The sequence below is a fragment of the Cynocephalus volans genome, chromosome 3, assembly GCF_027409185.1.
Source record: "Cynocephalus volans isolate mCynVol1 chromosome 3, mCynVol1.pri, whole genome shotgun sequence".
NCBI classification, from domain to species: domain Eukaryota; kingdom Metazoa; phylum Chordata; class Mammalia; order Dermoptera; family Cynocephalidae; genus Cynocephalus; species Cynocephalus volans.
Window position 1 is genome coordinate 88632757 of NC_084462.1, and position 17129 is coordinate 88649885.

The following is a 17129-nucleotide window of genomic DNA, read 5'->3' on the forward strand; positions in this document are numbered from 1 at the left end:
AAAACATATAAATGAATATGAAAAAAACATAAAATGAATGAAACTGCAATTTTTCAAGTGGTCTTACAGGCATTATACATGATTATTTCCTAAGAATAAACAAGGCACAACTATAAATTTATTCATTTTAGCAAAATAAAATGACATAGGTGGCTTGTTAAAAACTAATGGATAAGTTTTCTTGTGTCCTTATCTCCAGAGCATTTGGCATTCTTTATCAACTGGTACATAAAAGAATAGAAAAATAAAAGATTGTCATATTGTCCTCTGTATTTCTCTTTTAACATATCAGTATGGTAGTCTACAAGGAAGTAGTAAATGGCTTCAATTGTGGAAAGGAAAGTATCTGGCTTCCCTTTTTGATGGCGCCAAAAGCAAGTTTTTCTTGTTTTCAACTCAACTTGTAACAATCCTGCCAAAAAAAAAAAAAATAGAAAAAATATAAGTATTTCTTCTTAACCGCAGGGTGTGGTATAATATTAATAATTTACTTTAACTATTTTAACGATTTTTTTAAAGAATACAATTAAATTCCTTTGATCCCAATTCCAAACAAGGTATTTTCTTAAATGTTTTAAGGTATATACAAAAGCAACATAAGACACAGAATGAAATCTTATACTTGACAGGTCTAAGTTTTAGACTTTAGCAATGAATTAAAAGTATGGTAAATGTAGTTAACATTTAAGGTATCCATCTCTTTCTATCTTCTATCTACCAGTGTCATTTTTAAATTTTAATGTGTGACAGGACTAAATTCACCAATTTTCAGAAGCATTTCATTTCCTTGATAAACTGACTTTTAAAATATTCTTAAACACTCTGAGAGAGACAGGCAGTTTAATGGTCCTTACTACTGGTAAAAGTTTACTTCTAGATTATCACTTTTAGGCTATATCTTCGTGAACAGAGAACGTAGAGCTGTTTCTTTAGCTCTGTCACATCTATACTGCACAGCCTCAATGACACAATCAGCTAGAATGCCTTGCTTTTGTACATTTAAAGAGGAAATAATTCATGAAATCACAGAACTTCTCATCTCTCAGATGTCAGGCCAGTACTCAGACTCACTATATTTATGTGCAGTACTTTTTTTTAGCATATTTTATTTTTAAATGAGAAATAAAAGGGAGAAGGTAGACCAATTAAGAACCTCTGAGTCATCAGTGATTTCCTACTATCACATCCCACTTCTACCCAAAAGCCATCTCAGACACTGACAAGAAATAAATAAGAAATATTAAGTATTTGGAGGAACAAATGTCTAATAGGAATCTGAGGAGGAGAGAACAAAGAGAATAGACGACACATAGCATTTAAAGAGATAATGCCTGTGACTTATCTAGAAATTATTTTTTAAAATGCAAAGCCACAGATAACATGAAACAAAATGTATCTCAAGCAGGATAAATACAAAGAAATTAGTGCTTAAATCCATCACATAATAGTGTAACTGCAAAACACCAAGGATAAAGAGAAAATTTTAAAAGTAGCCATTGACGAGGAACAGATAATACTCAAAGGAATGGTAATTATAATGACAAGAGACTTTTCATTAGCAACAACAGAATACTGAAGATGCTAGAATAATACCTTCGAAGTGTCAAAAGAAAATATTGGTAACCTAAAATAGTGTTCCCAGCAGAATAATATATCAAGAAAAAGAGTGAAAGGCATGAATGGACAAACAACAACTGAACATATGCCAACAAAAATAGCAGAATAATATATCAAGAAAAAGAGTGAAAGGCATGAATGGACAAACAACAACTGAACATATGCCAACAAGAGACCCAATTAGAGAAATTCCAAAAGGATGTATTTCAGCAAAGATGGCAGGAGATAAAAGAATGCTAAGCAAAGAAACTGGTACACCTGTATAAAACAAAAGCAATAATAATATCTAATTTGTGGGCTGACAATAAAGAACAAAAATAATTAATATTAACAATAACATTGTAAACTAGGAGGAGGCTGAATGAAGCTTAAGTATACTAAGTCCTTATAGTGTTCAAAAGGAGGTTAAAATACTGTTTGGATTTGAACTTTTTAAGTGACGTGCACAATTCAGGTAACTCAAACAACTTAACAGAAAAAAACCAAATAAACCAATTCAAAAATGGGCAAAGGAGCTGAATATGCATTTCTCAAAGGAAGATATACAAGTGGCCAACAGACTCATGAAAAAATGCTCAATATCACTAAACATCAAAACCATATTAAGATATTGTTTCACCCCAGTTAGACTGGCTATTATCAAAAAAACAGAGAATAACAAATGCTGGCAAGGATGTGGAGAAAGGGGAACCCTCCTACATTGTTGGTGGGACTGTAAATTACTGCAGCCATTAAGGAAAATGATATGGAGGTTCCTCAAACAATTACAGATAGAACTGCCATATGATCCAGCAATCCTACTGCTGGGTGTACACCCAAGGGAATGGAAATCATCATGTGGAAGGGACACCTGCACCCCCATGTTTACTGCAGCTCTATTTACAATAGCCAAGAGTTAGAACCAACCTAAATGTCCATTGTCAGATGACTGGATAAGGAAAATGTGGAATAAAAAAGAATGAACTACTGCCATTCACAGCAACATGAATGAACTTAGAGAAAATTATGTGAAATGAAATCAGCCAGGCACAGAAAGAGAAATACTGTATGTCCTCACTCATAACTAGGAGCTAAAAAATAAAAAAAATAAAATAGAAAGAAAGATACAACAATTAAGGTAACATGTTGACCTTTCAAAAGGAGAGAACAGAATTGATATTAACAGAGGTGGGAAGGGGAACAGGAAGGGAGATAAGGGAGGAATTGGTAAAGGGCCATGAAAAATGATTATATTGTATATTGCTGAAAATACTAATTATCTTGATTTGAGACTCATATATTGCACACAGGTACTGATATTCAACTCTGTACCACAGACATGTACACTCAACTGTGTACATAATTAATCAATCAATTAAAATTGGCCCAGCCATATTTGGTTAATAAATTTTTGACAAAGGCACCAAGGCAATTCAATAAGGAAATAAAACACTTCTAATAAAATTGAAGGAACTAGACATCTGCACAGAAAAAATTAAATTCCTGCCCATACATCATACCATACACAAAAATTAATTTGAACTTGATCTTTGACATGAATAAAATTGGCAATGTTAGCCAAGCTCCCTTGAGAATTTAAATTCAATTCCTTTGATTCAAGAAAATCAGGCTTATACATTTTTGTAAAAACTGATAAAACAAATAATACCTAACATTTATTGAACACTTTTTATATGCCAGTTACAGTGACAAGAGATTAATTTAATTAAACACCTTAAATGGTTTTTAATCAAATATAACAGAACCTCACACCTGTTGAGATGGCTATTAAAAAAAGAAAGATAACAAGAATTGATGAGGATGTGTAGAAACTGGAACCCCCATACACTGCTAGTGTGAATGTAAAATGGTGCAGCAGTGATAGAAAACAGTAGGGAGGTTTCTCAATAAATTAATAACAAAAATACTACATAATCCAGGAACGCAACTTCTGGGCTTCTAATCTATCTAAAAGATCTCTCCAAAAGAATTGAAATCAGCATCTCAAAGAGATGTAACTGCACTCGCATGTTCATTGCAGTATTATTCACAATAGGCTGGAAACAATGCAAGTGCTCATTGACAGATGAATGGAAAAAGAAAATGGGTAAACTGATAAATAGAATAGAATATCACTCAGTCTCAAGAAGAAAATTCTGCCATTTGCAACAACATGGATGAACTTTGAGGACATTATGATAAGTGAAGTAAGCTAGTAACAGAAGGACAAATCATTATTCCACTTATATGAAGTATCTATAATAGTCAAACTCACATAAGTAAAGAATAAAATAGCTTTCCAGGGGCTAGGCGACAGGGTAAATGTGGAATTGTTGTTCAATGGGTGGGAAGTTTTCAGTTATGCTAAGTAAATAATTTCTCAAGATCTGCTGTACAACATAGTGCCTATAGGTAACAATATAGTATTATGCACTTAAAAATTTGTTAATTGGGGTAGACCTCATGTTAGATGTTTGTACCATTTAAAAAAAAAGGGAAGGACACAAAGAACTTTTAGGAGGTGTTGTATATGTTTATTACCTTGATTGTGGTGATGGTGTCACTGGTGTTTGCATATGTCCAAACTCATCAAATGTGAAATATGTGCAGTTCTTTGTATATTAATTATACCTCAACAAAGCTGTTTAAAAAGAGAGATGCACAGCAATAAAGACAGAAGAAGACAGATTTAAAAAAAAAGAATGGCTTCAGAGAACAGGCCTGGGATACCCTCCGCCAGCTTGTTGCCCAGAGCCACTTCTGGAAGCTGGTCCCCACATCCCTGCCATTCTGGCTGCTCCAGCTCTGGTTAAAATGGCCCCACGTGCAGCTGGACCCACTGCTTCAGAAAATATAAGCCATAAGCCTTGGTAGCGTCCACGTGGTGTAAAGTCTGCAGGCTTGCAGAATGTAAGAGCTATGGAAGCATGGCAGCCTCCACCTAAATATACAGAAAAGCCTGGGGGCTCAGGCAGAGATTTGTCATGGGTGGAGTCACCACACAGAGCCTCTATCAGAGCAATGCCCTGTGGAAATGTGGGGTTGAAGTTGAAGATAGCCCCCACTAGGGTCACACCTAGTGAAGTCATGGGAGCAGGACCACCACCAAAACCCTAGACTGTAGAGCTACAAGCATGCAGTGCCAACCTGGAAGAGCTGAAGCATGGGATGAGACCAGGAAAGCCATAGAGGACAGGCTGCCTGAGGACCTGAGGCCCAATCCTCACACCAGTGCGCAGAGAATGCCAGACATGGAGTCAAGGGAGATGATTCTCTAGCTTCCAGATTTAATGCCTTTCCTGCTGGGTTTCTCTGATTTGCTTTGGTCTGACTATTCCTTTCCTATTTTCTGTTTCTCTCTTTTGGACAAAGGATATGTACCCTATGCTTGTCCTACTATTGTATCTTAGAAATAGATAACCTGTTTTGATTTCACAGATGGGATTTGGGACTTTGAACTTTTGAGTTGGTGCTGGATTGAGTTAAGACTGTGGGGCTGGGGAGATGGAATAAATATATTTGTATGTAAGAAGAACATGAATTTTAGGGGGTCAGGGGCAAAATGCTATGGTTGGAATGTCCTCTCAAGCTCGTGTTGGAGCTTACTCCCCAATATGGTATTTGAAAGGGAGAGCCTGTAAAAGGTGACTGGATTGTGAGAACTACACCCTCATGAATAGACAAATCCATTCATGGATTAGTGGGTGAATGGTTTAATGGGTTATCAGAGAGTAGACTGGTGGCTTTACAAAACAAAGAAGAAAGCACATGGACATACTCTTGCTCTTACTCAGCCCCTGTCATGTGATACCTTGTGTTGCCACAGGACTCCTTAGAGTCCTCACCCAGAGGAAGGCCCTCTCCAGATGTACTACTTGACCACTTGACCTCGGACTTCCCAGCCCCTGGAACTGTAGGAAATAAATTTTGTTTTCTAATAAATTATCCAGTTTCAGGTATTCAGTTATAAGCAACAGAAAATGTACTAATACAGGCAAGGATCATAAAAGAATATGAAGAGATCTGACAATCACTACTTTAATCCAGTAATCAAAGTTATCACAAATGATGGGACAATTTGTATTGTCCACCTCCTGATTTGATGCAATAATAAGTATACAACTTCACCTATGAATTGGTTAACCATACAATTTATCAGCTAAACAGGTTCATTTCTGAGAGTGAAAGGACATGCTATTAATAATTATACCAAAATAATAAATATAAACTGGAATTGTCATAGACGATCATGGATTTATCCTTACCTCTCAGTATCCTAGCCAAAAATATTTCAACTAAACTTAATCATGATGAAATGTTCAAACAATCGACCTGTGCTCTTCATAAAAGTATAAGTCATGAAAAACAAAAACAAAGGACTGTTGCAAACTAAAAGAAACTAAAGATACATAATAACCAAGTGAAATGTGAGGAGTTTAAATGTTGTATCAGGGGAAAAAAGCTATAAGAGATATTTTTGGAACAATTAGGAAGATTTGAATATGTACCGTATATTAGATGGTATTATGACATTTTTGTTAATTTTCTTAGGAGTAATAAGGGTATTTATATTTATTATGCAAGAGAATATCCTTATTCTTTTTAGGGGGTGCAGCTGGCCAGTACAGGGATCAAACCCTGAACCTCGGGGTTAGCAGCACCACAGTCTAACCAACTGAGCTAATCTGCCAGCTTCAAAATATCCTTATTCTTAAAAGATGTATGCTAAAGTATTTAAGGGTGAAGCATTGCAAAGCCTGCGACTTACTTTCAAACAGTTCAACCAAAAATATATAGTATGTAAACACATACACACACATATAATAAAGAGAAATAGAACAAATGTGACAAAATGTATAGGTATTCAACACAACCCTTCTTTTGATTTATGTGTAACTTTGAAGTTTCCAAATAAAAGTTGTGGGGACAGGGGAGAAGCAATCCAAGAAAATGACATTTTTATTTCTTACCTTGAAGTCGTTCATCAGTGAGTATTTTGTTTGTTTGGTTCCAAGTGCTATCTATAAGTATAATTTTTTTCAGTATTGTGTCTTCACACTTATTGTCACTCAAATCACAGCTCTGTTGCTCTTCAGTTTTCTTACGTTTAAAAGATGGTTTGTCAGGGTCATCACTTTTGTCTCTAACATTATTTTGAATCCTTTTTTGCAGAAGAAAAGAAATATCTTTTATTGAGACAGACTGAGGTCCAGGAAAAACAAGTGCAACCTAAAACAAAGAATCTTAGGTTAGCAGTGTGCTATGATGTTCAAAATAAATAAATTCTGATTGACTTAAAACTTTTTAAGAAAAAAATATGTCGAATTCTGACACACAAGCATTAGGCAGGTTCTATTGTATTTACTAATATTATGTTAAAGTTTTTGGCTCTTCCCTATAATTTACAATCATAGTATACTATCTAAAAATATCACTTCAAAATAAAATATTCACTGATTAATGAGGATTAATTGTAACTTGAATCAAAAAACTGGACTATATAATACTTCATAGGATAAAAGGCAAAGTACATGACACACACACAATATCCCAGAATATTTGCTACAGTATATTTATGACAGTGAAAAATTACAAAGGAAAAATCTAACATTCAAGGAAAAATTACATAAATTATGGTACCTCCTTTCTTTCAGCACATTTTTACTGAGATCTTATACTGTTAGAGCCTCCAATATCTGAATAGCTCCTGGCACAAAGCAAGTACTAAGTAAATGTTTGTTAAATGAACAAATGTTGGTAGAATTATGGGTATTTTATCCCCCACACTTTTCTCTATTTCCCACATTTTCTTAAATGAGCATGTACATTTTTAATATAAAAAATAAACATCATAAAAACAAAATCATAGTAAAATAAAATTAAGAAACAAAAATCTTGAATTTATAAATTTCAGAGTTTTCAAACATTCACTTTGCATGCCTATATTTCCCCTATACCTAACTGGCAAAGTCCAGGGCTTCTTAATTGTCTTGGATTATAAGCATATCATATCTTCTTACAGAACTCACTGTGTTCTATTTAATCAATATAAATGGTATCTACCTGACCAGAGAAGGAAAAACAAACATATTCCTAGATCCAAATCTCAGATATTATTTACAAACAAAACTTTCTATATAAACTCAAACTATATATTACTATGTGTGTGCGTGTATATATATATACACACACACACGCACACACATATATACATATTTTGGTAGGAAAGTAAAAATTTGTCAAGCTCTTTCTGGAACAAATAAATGTGTGAATTTTTAATTTTGTTTCTAGATTAACCACACCAACAAATGGATCCCAACAGACCTAAAAGGGTTTACATGCTTCTTTAATATTATTAAATTTACATACATATAGTTTAAATTACCTGAAGCCTAATTTTTTGAGATCTATTGTAAAATTGCTTTTCAGCAAGACCAGTAATCTCTCACCAATGTGACAATTTCAACTATGTGAAATCCAATTAAGAATCTAGAAATGAGCAAGGAAGGCCTCTGAGTAGCCAAAAAAAAAAAAAAAAAAAAAAAGTTACAAATGCTATATACTAAAGCTCTTAATTTAGGGAGAATTTCTGAAACTCCTTTTGGAGAAATTCCAATAATATTTGTAATCTGGTTTTCCAGTCTGCATCAAATTAGACCACCTATAGCATAGTACAGACAGGAGAATGGAGAAGGGAGAAAGTAAGACCAGGCATGGTAATATTAGCAAAGAGTAAAAACTTGAAGAAATAAGGCAAAAAATCTATAAAAAGCAGAAAGACGAGTTCAAAAAAGACTACAGTGATATCCTTGAAGACATCAATGAAGTAAACTATATAGTGAATAATGCTACATGAGCATTAACACTAGGTTATTAAGAAAAATATTAAATTATGTTCAAGTAAGTTCAGAAAGACAATGGAGTTTAAAATTCATTTTTATATTCAATGTAAAGAGTTGTAAAATAATAAGCTGCCTACTTCATGGTCCTTTCCTTCATACTCTGGAATACAAGGATACGTGTAAATGTTTACAAATTCAGGTGCTAAGAGTTTTGCATGTACAGCAGTACTTTTGCCATCTGTTTCATTTGGATGTTTAATGATGTCAATCTTCAATGGAAGCTAAAGTAAAAAAAAAAAAAGAAAGAAAATGAAATAAATATAAAAATTCTAATTTTGTGTTAATAAAAATGGTCTTTAAGGCTAAATAGTAAGCTCACAATAAGTTTCCATAAACATACTTATGACTTAAAAGTCATAGTTTTTTAGACCAGAACATTAAGAATGGTGATAGTCATTAAGCAAACCCAAATTTCTTTCTCAATGTTGTTAATCATGTAATAGAACAACAATTTTCAATTCATTTAACATAGAATCTGCTCTTAAATCAAAGCTCCAATGTCATTTTTATTTAAGTTATATGGATATTGAGTCTAATTCCTCACACTTCAGTATCTGTGCCAAGAACTTTTTTTATAATTCCTATAAATGCTAGGTTTGTTTACTTTATGCTATTTTAAAAGGAAATATAAGTTTGGTCAAAAGCTTCAGACCTAAAATTCAAGTCAAAATTCTATTCCTTGTAATTCCTTTCAGGTCAAAGGTATTATCCTCTGCTGTGAACATCATGATTTTCGGTAGCACATTTTTAACAGCACAAAACAAATATTTATCAATTGTAAAAACAGTAACAGAATAGGTGTAAGAGGTGTAATCTTTATATCACAAGTGGTCTTACCTAAGTATTTCTCTTAAAGTTTCATTATTTGTAATGGATTATGTTTCTGCCTCTCTGCAAAAATAATATTCTCTTATATATCTTGAGTTAGATTTTTCTATTATTTCATTTTGACTTGCTTGGTTTAGCTCTCTTTATAATGGCTGTGCAAGTCCTACATTCAGCCATGATTATGAAAATGAAAGCCTAGTCATATCCCCACTATATGCAAAAAACTCTACTGAGATGGGTTCTTTACTTCAGATTTTAAATGGCTTTTTGTTATGTTAGGTACTCTCCACCATCTCCAAGCACCCATACCATACTAAACAGGCAGGATTCTAGGAATCTACCCTGGGGCACACGGTTATTTTACCCTAGAGTACAAAACTATTTAGCTGTGTTTTAAACTGTACATATTTAAAGCGTATAAACTAATAAATTTTAACATACGTTACACCCTTGAAACCATCACCACAATCAAGATAATGATCTGCCACTGTGAAGTCTTCTTGTACCCCCTTCCTTTCCCTCTCCCCATCAGCTACTGCTCCCAGCCCTCAGACAACCATTGATGGTTGATGAGTAGAGCTGAAAACTCCAAAAGCTATCACTAACATTTCTGATCAGCTGGCTATCTTGAAGGATATCATTTACATCAAGAACACAGGACTGAGTGTTACTTATAGATTTTACAAATCATGTACCTAGCCTATTTTTAAAATTACACAATAAAAAGAGAAAGTTTTACAGGCTAAAATCTATAATTATAAGACAATTACATGAAATTTTTGCTCCTTGGACCCAATACAGGTATTGTCCGTTATCCATGAGTAAGCCTGAAATTTCTGGAACTATGAAACCAAAGCACACAAATAGATCAAATCATGGAAACACATGTTTGTGTTCTAATTCATATTTTAGAAGAAAATCCTTTTAAAACAACAACAGGATACAGAGTAAAACTAAGAATGTTGAACAGAGGGCAGTTTGAATAGAGATGTCTGTTTTCAAACATGTAAAGAATATCAGTCTGTTTTATAACACTTACATTTTCTACAAGAGATAAACCTTTCTGCCCAAATTTATCAAAATGCCATTATCAGGGAGACTTAAGCATTTTCCCTTGTAATTATCAACTTTCCCAAAGACAGCCTTATAAATTCTAGGGCTCTAATAAAAATGTTTTCTTTCACCTTATTATTTTTTCTCCCCTTTTTAAGAAGCCCCAAGAGTACCTTTTATCTTTACTTATGAATTTCTTATGACTTTAAAAAATCATGTTCTGCATTAAAATATAGTTACTTATGAATTTATTCCTTAGACTAAAATTTAAAGCTTGAGAGGGATTTACTCATTATGTAGTAATCTTCCCTTCCCTAGCAGGTTACCTAAAAGCAAATGCTGATTTGTTAATATAAATATAAGGTACCAATTAGAAAGAACATTTTGTAGAGTTTGTATTACTATTTATGTATTAATATATCAAATTTTACATATGACCTTCAAAAACAAACACTTTAGAAAATTCTGCACAGTCTAGACCATTTAGAGTTTACCAAACACTTGGCATAGTGTTTTGAGTCATTTCTATTAACAGTGGACAGGAGACCACTGATTTAGAAAATAATCTTCTATTACTAAATTTCTGTGAAAATATCAGCCCTGTAAATATATTTTTGATTTGTATTATTCTGATCTACAATCCTTTTTGAACACCACATATTCTTAAGATAAAACTTTTAATGGGATACTTTCTTTATATGGCCATGGTTTAAACAAATGATTAATTCTGTGTATACTTCAAAAACTATACTTTGAAATATAACATTCCTGTAAAATAATGGGAAACTTAAAAAGAATTATCACCCTCAAGCTCTTGGTTTTTCTGAGCAAACTGTGAAGCTTATATTAGATTACATACTTCTTTATTCTTGGCCAGTAAACTGTCCATTAACCTTTTTGTGTAATTTTAAACCCTTGAGGAGAGCATGGATTTGCCAAGATGACACAGGCTAAACTGAAATTCAAGAAGCAAAGTAAGTGTTAAAGTACTTTTCTTACTTCAAATTTAAATGAATCTTAAAATCACCCCACAAAAAAGTTTTTAAATATAGCTACAATTTATTTTCTTACTAGTATATTTTAATGAGTCATGAATAGAGTTTAGTCGTTCTAAACTCCTAATAGACAGCAGTCAATTTTATGCATTATTTGATTTACTCTTAAAAATTCGAGTCGGTACTAAACAAGTTAATATATATGTAATAAATTCTTCTTTGATTACGTAAACATGATGCTCTATGGACCTTTTACCTATATAAAAGTAATCATGATAAGCACCAAAAAGTATAAAGGTAAGTAATCAATTCAAAACAACATTTAAATCTGGCTTAAAATCACTATAATTATAACACAGCCCAATGAATAGGTATTATTTTATTTTAGTTTAGTCTTGATCACTGACATACGCTCCATCTCCATGACAGGATAGAGCTAAGTCACAAAAGCTTAGGCAAAAATCAACTCAGTTGTACTAGGATTGTATTTTCTCAAGGAGCAGTCTAAGGACCTGAGGTAGTTTACTTGTTTTTTTCAGTATTCATGTTTATACCATACTTTTTTTCTATATTGTAAATAAATTATAATCATTAACGAAAGTGATGTCACTAAAAACATTCATTTCAGACCCAAGTGTTTTTCCAGAGACAAGAAAAACAAGTAAGTTTAGCAGGCTATAGGATTAAATTTTTCATTAATACAATTCATTTTCACAATGATATTTTATCAAGCTTACCTATTATATTAAAGCTGGTATATATGAAATGTCTTTTTAAAATCTATCTTCCTACTTTCAAACTATTAAATTTTTTACCAACCTTCACATGTGGAATCTGTTCAATAGGTACATTTTCAACCGGGACATAACATGTATAGCAGTAAAACATTCTTGAACCACCACATTTGAGACACTTTGATCTCCCACTTTGCTGAGCTTTTCGAAGAACTTCTTGAGATGCTAAGCATAAGTTTCGAAGAAGATCTTCTGAAGATACAAAAGTAGTTTGGGACAGTTTTGTTTCCACAAGTTTTGAATTATTTTCTTCACTTTCTTTGAGAAACACAGGTAGACTGATAGACATTCTTCATTCAAACCAAAGTTCAAGATCTATTTCTAAAACACATATAATAGGTGCACTGTAAAAAAAAAAAAAAAAAAAAGAAAAACAAGTCAGGGTGGGGAAACAAAATAAAAACAGAAACATTTTACTCATTTTCTCTGCAAAGAAAATCACTCAATTTAATTCACAATTGTGTGCTGTTATTAGTACTTATTAACAAATATTAATAAGTTTTAAAAACCACTAAATTAGTATGCTTTAAAATATAAAATTAAAAAGCAATAACCTCAAAAAAACAAATTACAGTTACCTTCCTGGGCCATTCCCTCCATAAAAATAGAAAGATGCTATCTTAGAAAAACTATTTCAGATATAAAGTTTAGGTACTGACAACCCATTTTTCAAGAACCTTTTTTGTTCCAGAAATGGCTATTTTGTTTTATAAGTATTAGGAATTCAATGATTTCATGTAAGTTTCAGCCAGGAATATATTCTAACCCTGCTGGCTCTGACTTTGAATTGATATTACGTGACATCGAATCTCATGCTGAACTCTAATGAAAATAGAAGGTTCTGATGAAATCAATAAAGTTTAGTTGGATATGTTCTAAAAGATATATTCCTCTCCAACTTAAAACACATACACACATATCCACTAAATATCTATTGAAAAATGAGACATCTACTACCAGTTATAATTTGTCAAATATCACATAAAGTAAAATATATGATCATATAAATTTTTAAATTTTACAGAGTAACATTAATGTCTACTCAATCTAGGAATTTATATTGCTTTAAAAAATATATACACCATTCAGATTCTTTAGTACTAGAGACAAAACAGTACAATAACTTTCCCATTTAATATTTTCTTCAAGAAGGTTGATGACTGCCAAAGTTATTTGCATACCCTGTAAGCAAGATATCTTTCAAGGGAGAAAAGAGACTGGGGCCTTATTGATTTGATATGCATTCCACAGCTGTAAAACGATTATCTTATTATAAAGCCTTACAGCACTGTGGTGTTTAACGGTGAAGCTCCAGGCACTTTGAATACAAACACAGACAGAAGAAATGCTATGACTATAACAGGTAACATTCTGTGGTCTACCAAATAGAAAGCTATCAAAAAGTCCTGAGAAACATAAAGTGCAACCTAATTTGCTAACAAAAAAGTTAGTGACTCTAATTTAATTACTCATCAAGAGCTTTTTTTAGATTGTGAATCCCAGTGAGCTTGAGACCCAAATAAAGAGATGCAAAGAAAAGATGCTGGTCATTGAAGGAAAAGGAAAATGTACTTGCCAAATTTAACCAAGAGGAAAACCAAAATACAGTGAATATTTTTGCTGTATACTGATTAGGCACAGATTTACATTTTGAGTTGCTCAGAGAAAGTGACCGCCACTCCAAATCATCTGCCTAAAAATGGCTTCCATCTTTGAGAACATGCCCTCAATGACTAGAATATAGGATAGTAAGTTGCCAACTTTCCTTGAGTTTCAGATTCTTTTAGACGTCATATGAAACTCTTGGATCTTATTGCTAGAAAATGCATATACAAACATGATATTTTGCACACAATTTCAGGTGATTTGCAGATCTACTGAAGTCCATCGACTGATCCAGGTAAAGAAATACTAAGATAAAAAATTCATTCTAAGAACAGAAGCAGCCTTAAAAGTTTGGGAAGAGACCCTTTCAGTCCCCAGATATCAGAGCTACAAACACTTTGTTGGCCAACAGAGTGTTAACTGTCACAAGCCAATAATGCTCTCATTGCTGCACTTAGGAAGCTAATAAGTTTCACCTAATCCTTCTTGGTTTGGGTTTGTTCTGGTGTTCCCTGAGGTTCTTACACAGAAACGTTTTTATGCTGTAATAGTCATGAGTTATTCAGATCACAGGACTCATTTGAAAAAGAAATTGGACTGGACTAACTCAACCTGACTTCATTTCCCTGGGTATTCCAGTAGCTCTTCAGTGGGTTTGCATGTGCTACCAAAAGGCCCAAGCATAGTAGGGGCTGAAGAATGCAGCACCTGTGGATGCAATGAAAGTCAATGTGGGTGGCTGACATTCAGTGGAAAACTACTGATGAGATTCTGAAGTTATTCTAGGGACCTAAAAATGCATTCCTCCTGCGATGCCTCAGAAATATCAACTTGTATTTCACTGGGATTCCATCCACATAACTAAATGGATATTTGTGAAGTCTTATGACCCACCACAAAATTCAAAGGGAAATATTTGTGGCTCCCTCCCCTGCCTCACCTACACATTCTCACCTATGGCTGAGGTGGCCACATAGAAGAAGCCAGCAGGGCCGCCCCGTGGCGCACTCGGGCGAATGCGGCACTGGGAGTGCAGCAGCGCTCCTGCCGCGGGTTCGGATCCTATACAGGGATGGCCGGTGCGCTCACTGGCTGAGCGCGGTGTGGCCGGTCTCAAAAAAAGACCAAAAAAAAAAAAAGAAGAAGAAGCCAGCAGTTGTAAATCATGGTCAGCTCTCTTTCTCTGAAACCATATAATCAGGGCTTCTGTCCTGACCTAGCCAACAGCCTGCCTCAAACATGTACAGATCACCTGTCACAAACAGCAGTTATTCAAAACCTTCAAAACATACTTGTTAACATCAAATATGTGTGGGGAAATACAACCGGAGTCATGGGGATTAAAGAGACTTAGAAAACATTAAGACTGGTACAAAAGAACTAACAAATAGTTTTAGCACTTTGATGGTGCATACATCATTCTCCAACTTAGGCTGAAAAAAATTAGTTTTTATTCCTCCTACTACCCAATCCCAGCCCCCCTCCTACCCGCCCCAGCCAACTAATTATACTAAGTTGTGCCAGTTCTACCTAGCACGTAATCCTCTATTTTCAATCTTGAAGTCAGAACTCTAATTCAGTTCCTTATCAATTTATAGAGGGGCTATGGCAATCTCTTACATCTATTTACCTTTGAGCACTTATAATTGGTTCCACGTATTTGACATGGAAAAATGTACTTAATTTGGAGATACCTTTTAGTGAAGCTATCACTCCTAGCATTTAACTCTATACGAGCAGAATTCTCTCCTGATCTCACCTATTCCCAATTCTTATGCAATAGGAGAAATTAAACAAATACTTGTTGGCTAAATCAAAACCATTTCGAAAACTGCATCCAGTAGCTACTGAAGAACCTGACAAACGACCTTTAGGGACCATCTGCAGCCTGGCACAAGTAACAGCCTGGCGGGTTTTTTTTTTTTTTTTTTTTTTTCTTTTGCAAAACAATAATGGAAAAGACTCCCAGCTTTTCCATGATTGTGAGTTGACTCACCTCCCAATAGAGCAGTATACAAAACTCCCCTGCTCTGTATTGTGGAACAATTCAGTACTAGATAAAACCCACTTCAAGTTTTCTTTATGGAGTATTTTTAAGAACCTGGTCACATAATAAGTACAGGTCCAACGACTGACTCATTTTTTACAACCCTCACCTTTTTTACACAGGACTAATGGCCACTCCCACTCCACTCACCATACGGCAGGCAGACTGTCTAGCGTTAGTTTTTCATGGTTCACTGGGGTTCAGTCATAAATAGTCCTTAAATGTCGCGATCTTAAGTATCGATTTTATCATTTGACTCCGCGTAACTGACACCTGAAAGTGTTAATATACTTCCGCATTTATCCTACATTCCCAATAAACAATTTAGACATAAGAAACAGACTCCTTTGCTTATTATGTAACCATAATCTTAATATTTTAAGTACACTGCACGGCATTTCTATACCATGTACCAGTACGTCTGTACTACTCTTTCCCTTCCATGACTACCAATCCCCCGAAACCACTCCAAACACTAAAAAATAAAGAAGGGACTGACTTTGCCAGGACAGACTTTCCTTGCTACGGAAAACACTGAAACTCACTGCTGGGGAAAAAATTTTTTTTTTTCTTTTTTGAGGGAAAACTTGGAAGCCTTTTTCCCAAAGGGCCCGCAAGATCCTAAAAACGCAAGCGCCACCGCAGGGACCGGGGTCCCCCTTCACAGACGACACCCAGCGTGACCTCTGCTAGGGCCCTGACAAGGAACATTTGCTTCCTGCGGCCAGACGGCTCGGGGCTGTCCACCGAACGCCAGAGACACGCGGAGACCAGCACCAGGGGTTGGAGTGGGACTCAGACCTGCACAGCCCGCGGGTTCTCGCGCAGCTCCACGCGTCTTCCGTTCCAGCCGAGCCCGAACACGAGCCGGACCGTGATCGCGCACGGACTAGGCGGAGCGCTTTCCCAGCGACACCAGAGGGAGGAGCCAGGCCGTTGCTATGGCACAGCGCTGCGCCCGCCTAGCCGCAGCAAAGGTAACGGGCGGGGACGACATCTGGGCGAGGTGAGACCGGAAGTCCCGTCTCAAGGTCTCACTCAGCGGGCGGTGTGGCACTTCTGAGAGACTCCGGCGGGAGCAGGGCCGGGATCTCCTGAGACGGGCCTCCCGCCCTTCAGGCCTGCGCCGGGTTCCCTCCCTTGTCTGGCCTGGACTGCGTAACTGGAACGCGGTACGCGGATTGCAGTACACGGTACTCTTAAGACATAGGTGCACTGAGTTGTGAGGAAATGCTGATGCCACAGAACACTTTCTGTTTTACCAATCCCCAAAATATTTTAGTTGTGAGAAATTGCTTCTATTACATTT

The 17129-nt window shown here is 35.2% G+C and overlaps 1 protein-coding gene across 4 annotated transcripts; it reads right to left on the minus strand.

Moving 5' to 3' along the window:
• Positions 1–69: 69 nt before the first annotated feature.
• Positions 70–16701, minus strand: DTWD1 (DTW domain containing 1). Of its 4 annotated transcripts, none has more exons than XM_063091741.1 (6): positions 16622–16701; positions 12194–12512; positions 8576–8719; positions 6567–6825; positions 5408–5507; positions 308–412 (listed from the first exon to the last, which is right to left on the minus strand). In XM_063091741.1, the coding sequence occupies exons 2-6, from the start codon at positions 12455–12457 to the stop codon at positions 397–399; spliced, it is 783 nt and encodes a 260-aa protein (XP_062947811.1). In that variant the 5' UTR covers positions 12458–12512; positions 16622–16701; the 3' UTR covers positions 308–396. The 4 variants fall into 4 exon arrangements, with proteins under 4 accessions (XP_062947810.1, XP_062947813.1, XP_062947811.1 ...); XM_063091742.1 differs by lacking the exon at positions 308–412 and adding an exon at positions 4169–4237; XM_063091740.1 differs by lacking the exon at positions 5408–5507 and having other exon boundaries at positions 70–412.
• Between the last annotated feature and the right edge of the window lie 428 nt (positions 16702–17129).

Coding starts and splice junctions, on each gene's coding strand:
- DTWD1 (XM_063091740.1), bottom strand. CDS start 12,457: ATGTCTATCAGTCTACCTGTGTTTCTCAAAGAAAGTGAAGAAAATAAT. Junction 8,720..12,193: donor AACAGATTCCACATGTGAAG/GTTGGTAAAAAA, acceptor TTTTTACTTTAG/CTTCCATTGAAGATTGACAT. Junction 6,826..8,575: donor ATGAAGGAAAGGACCATGAA/GTAGGCAGCTTA, acceptor TCTTTGTTTTAG/GTTGCACTTGTTTTTCCTGG.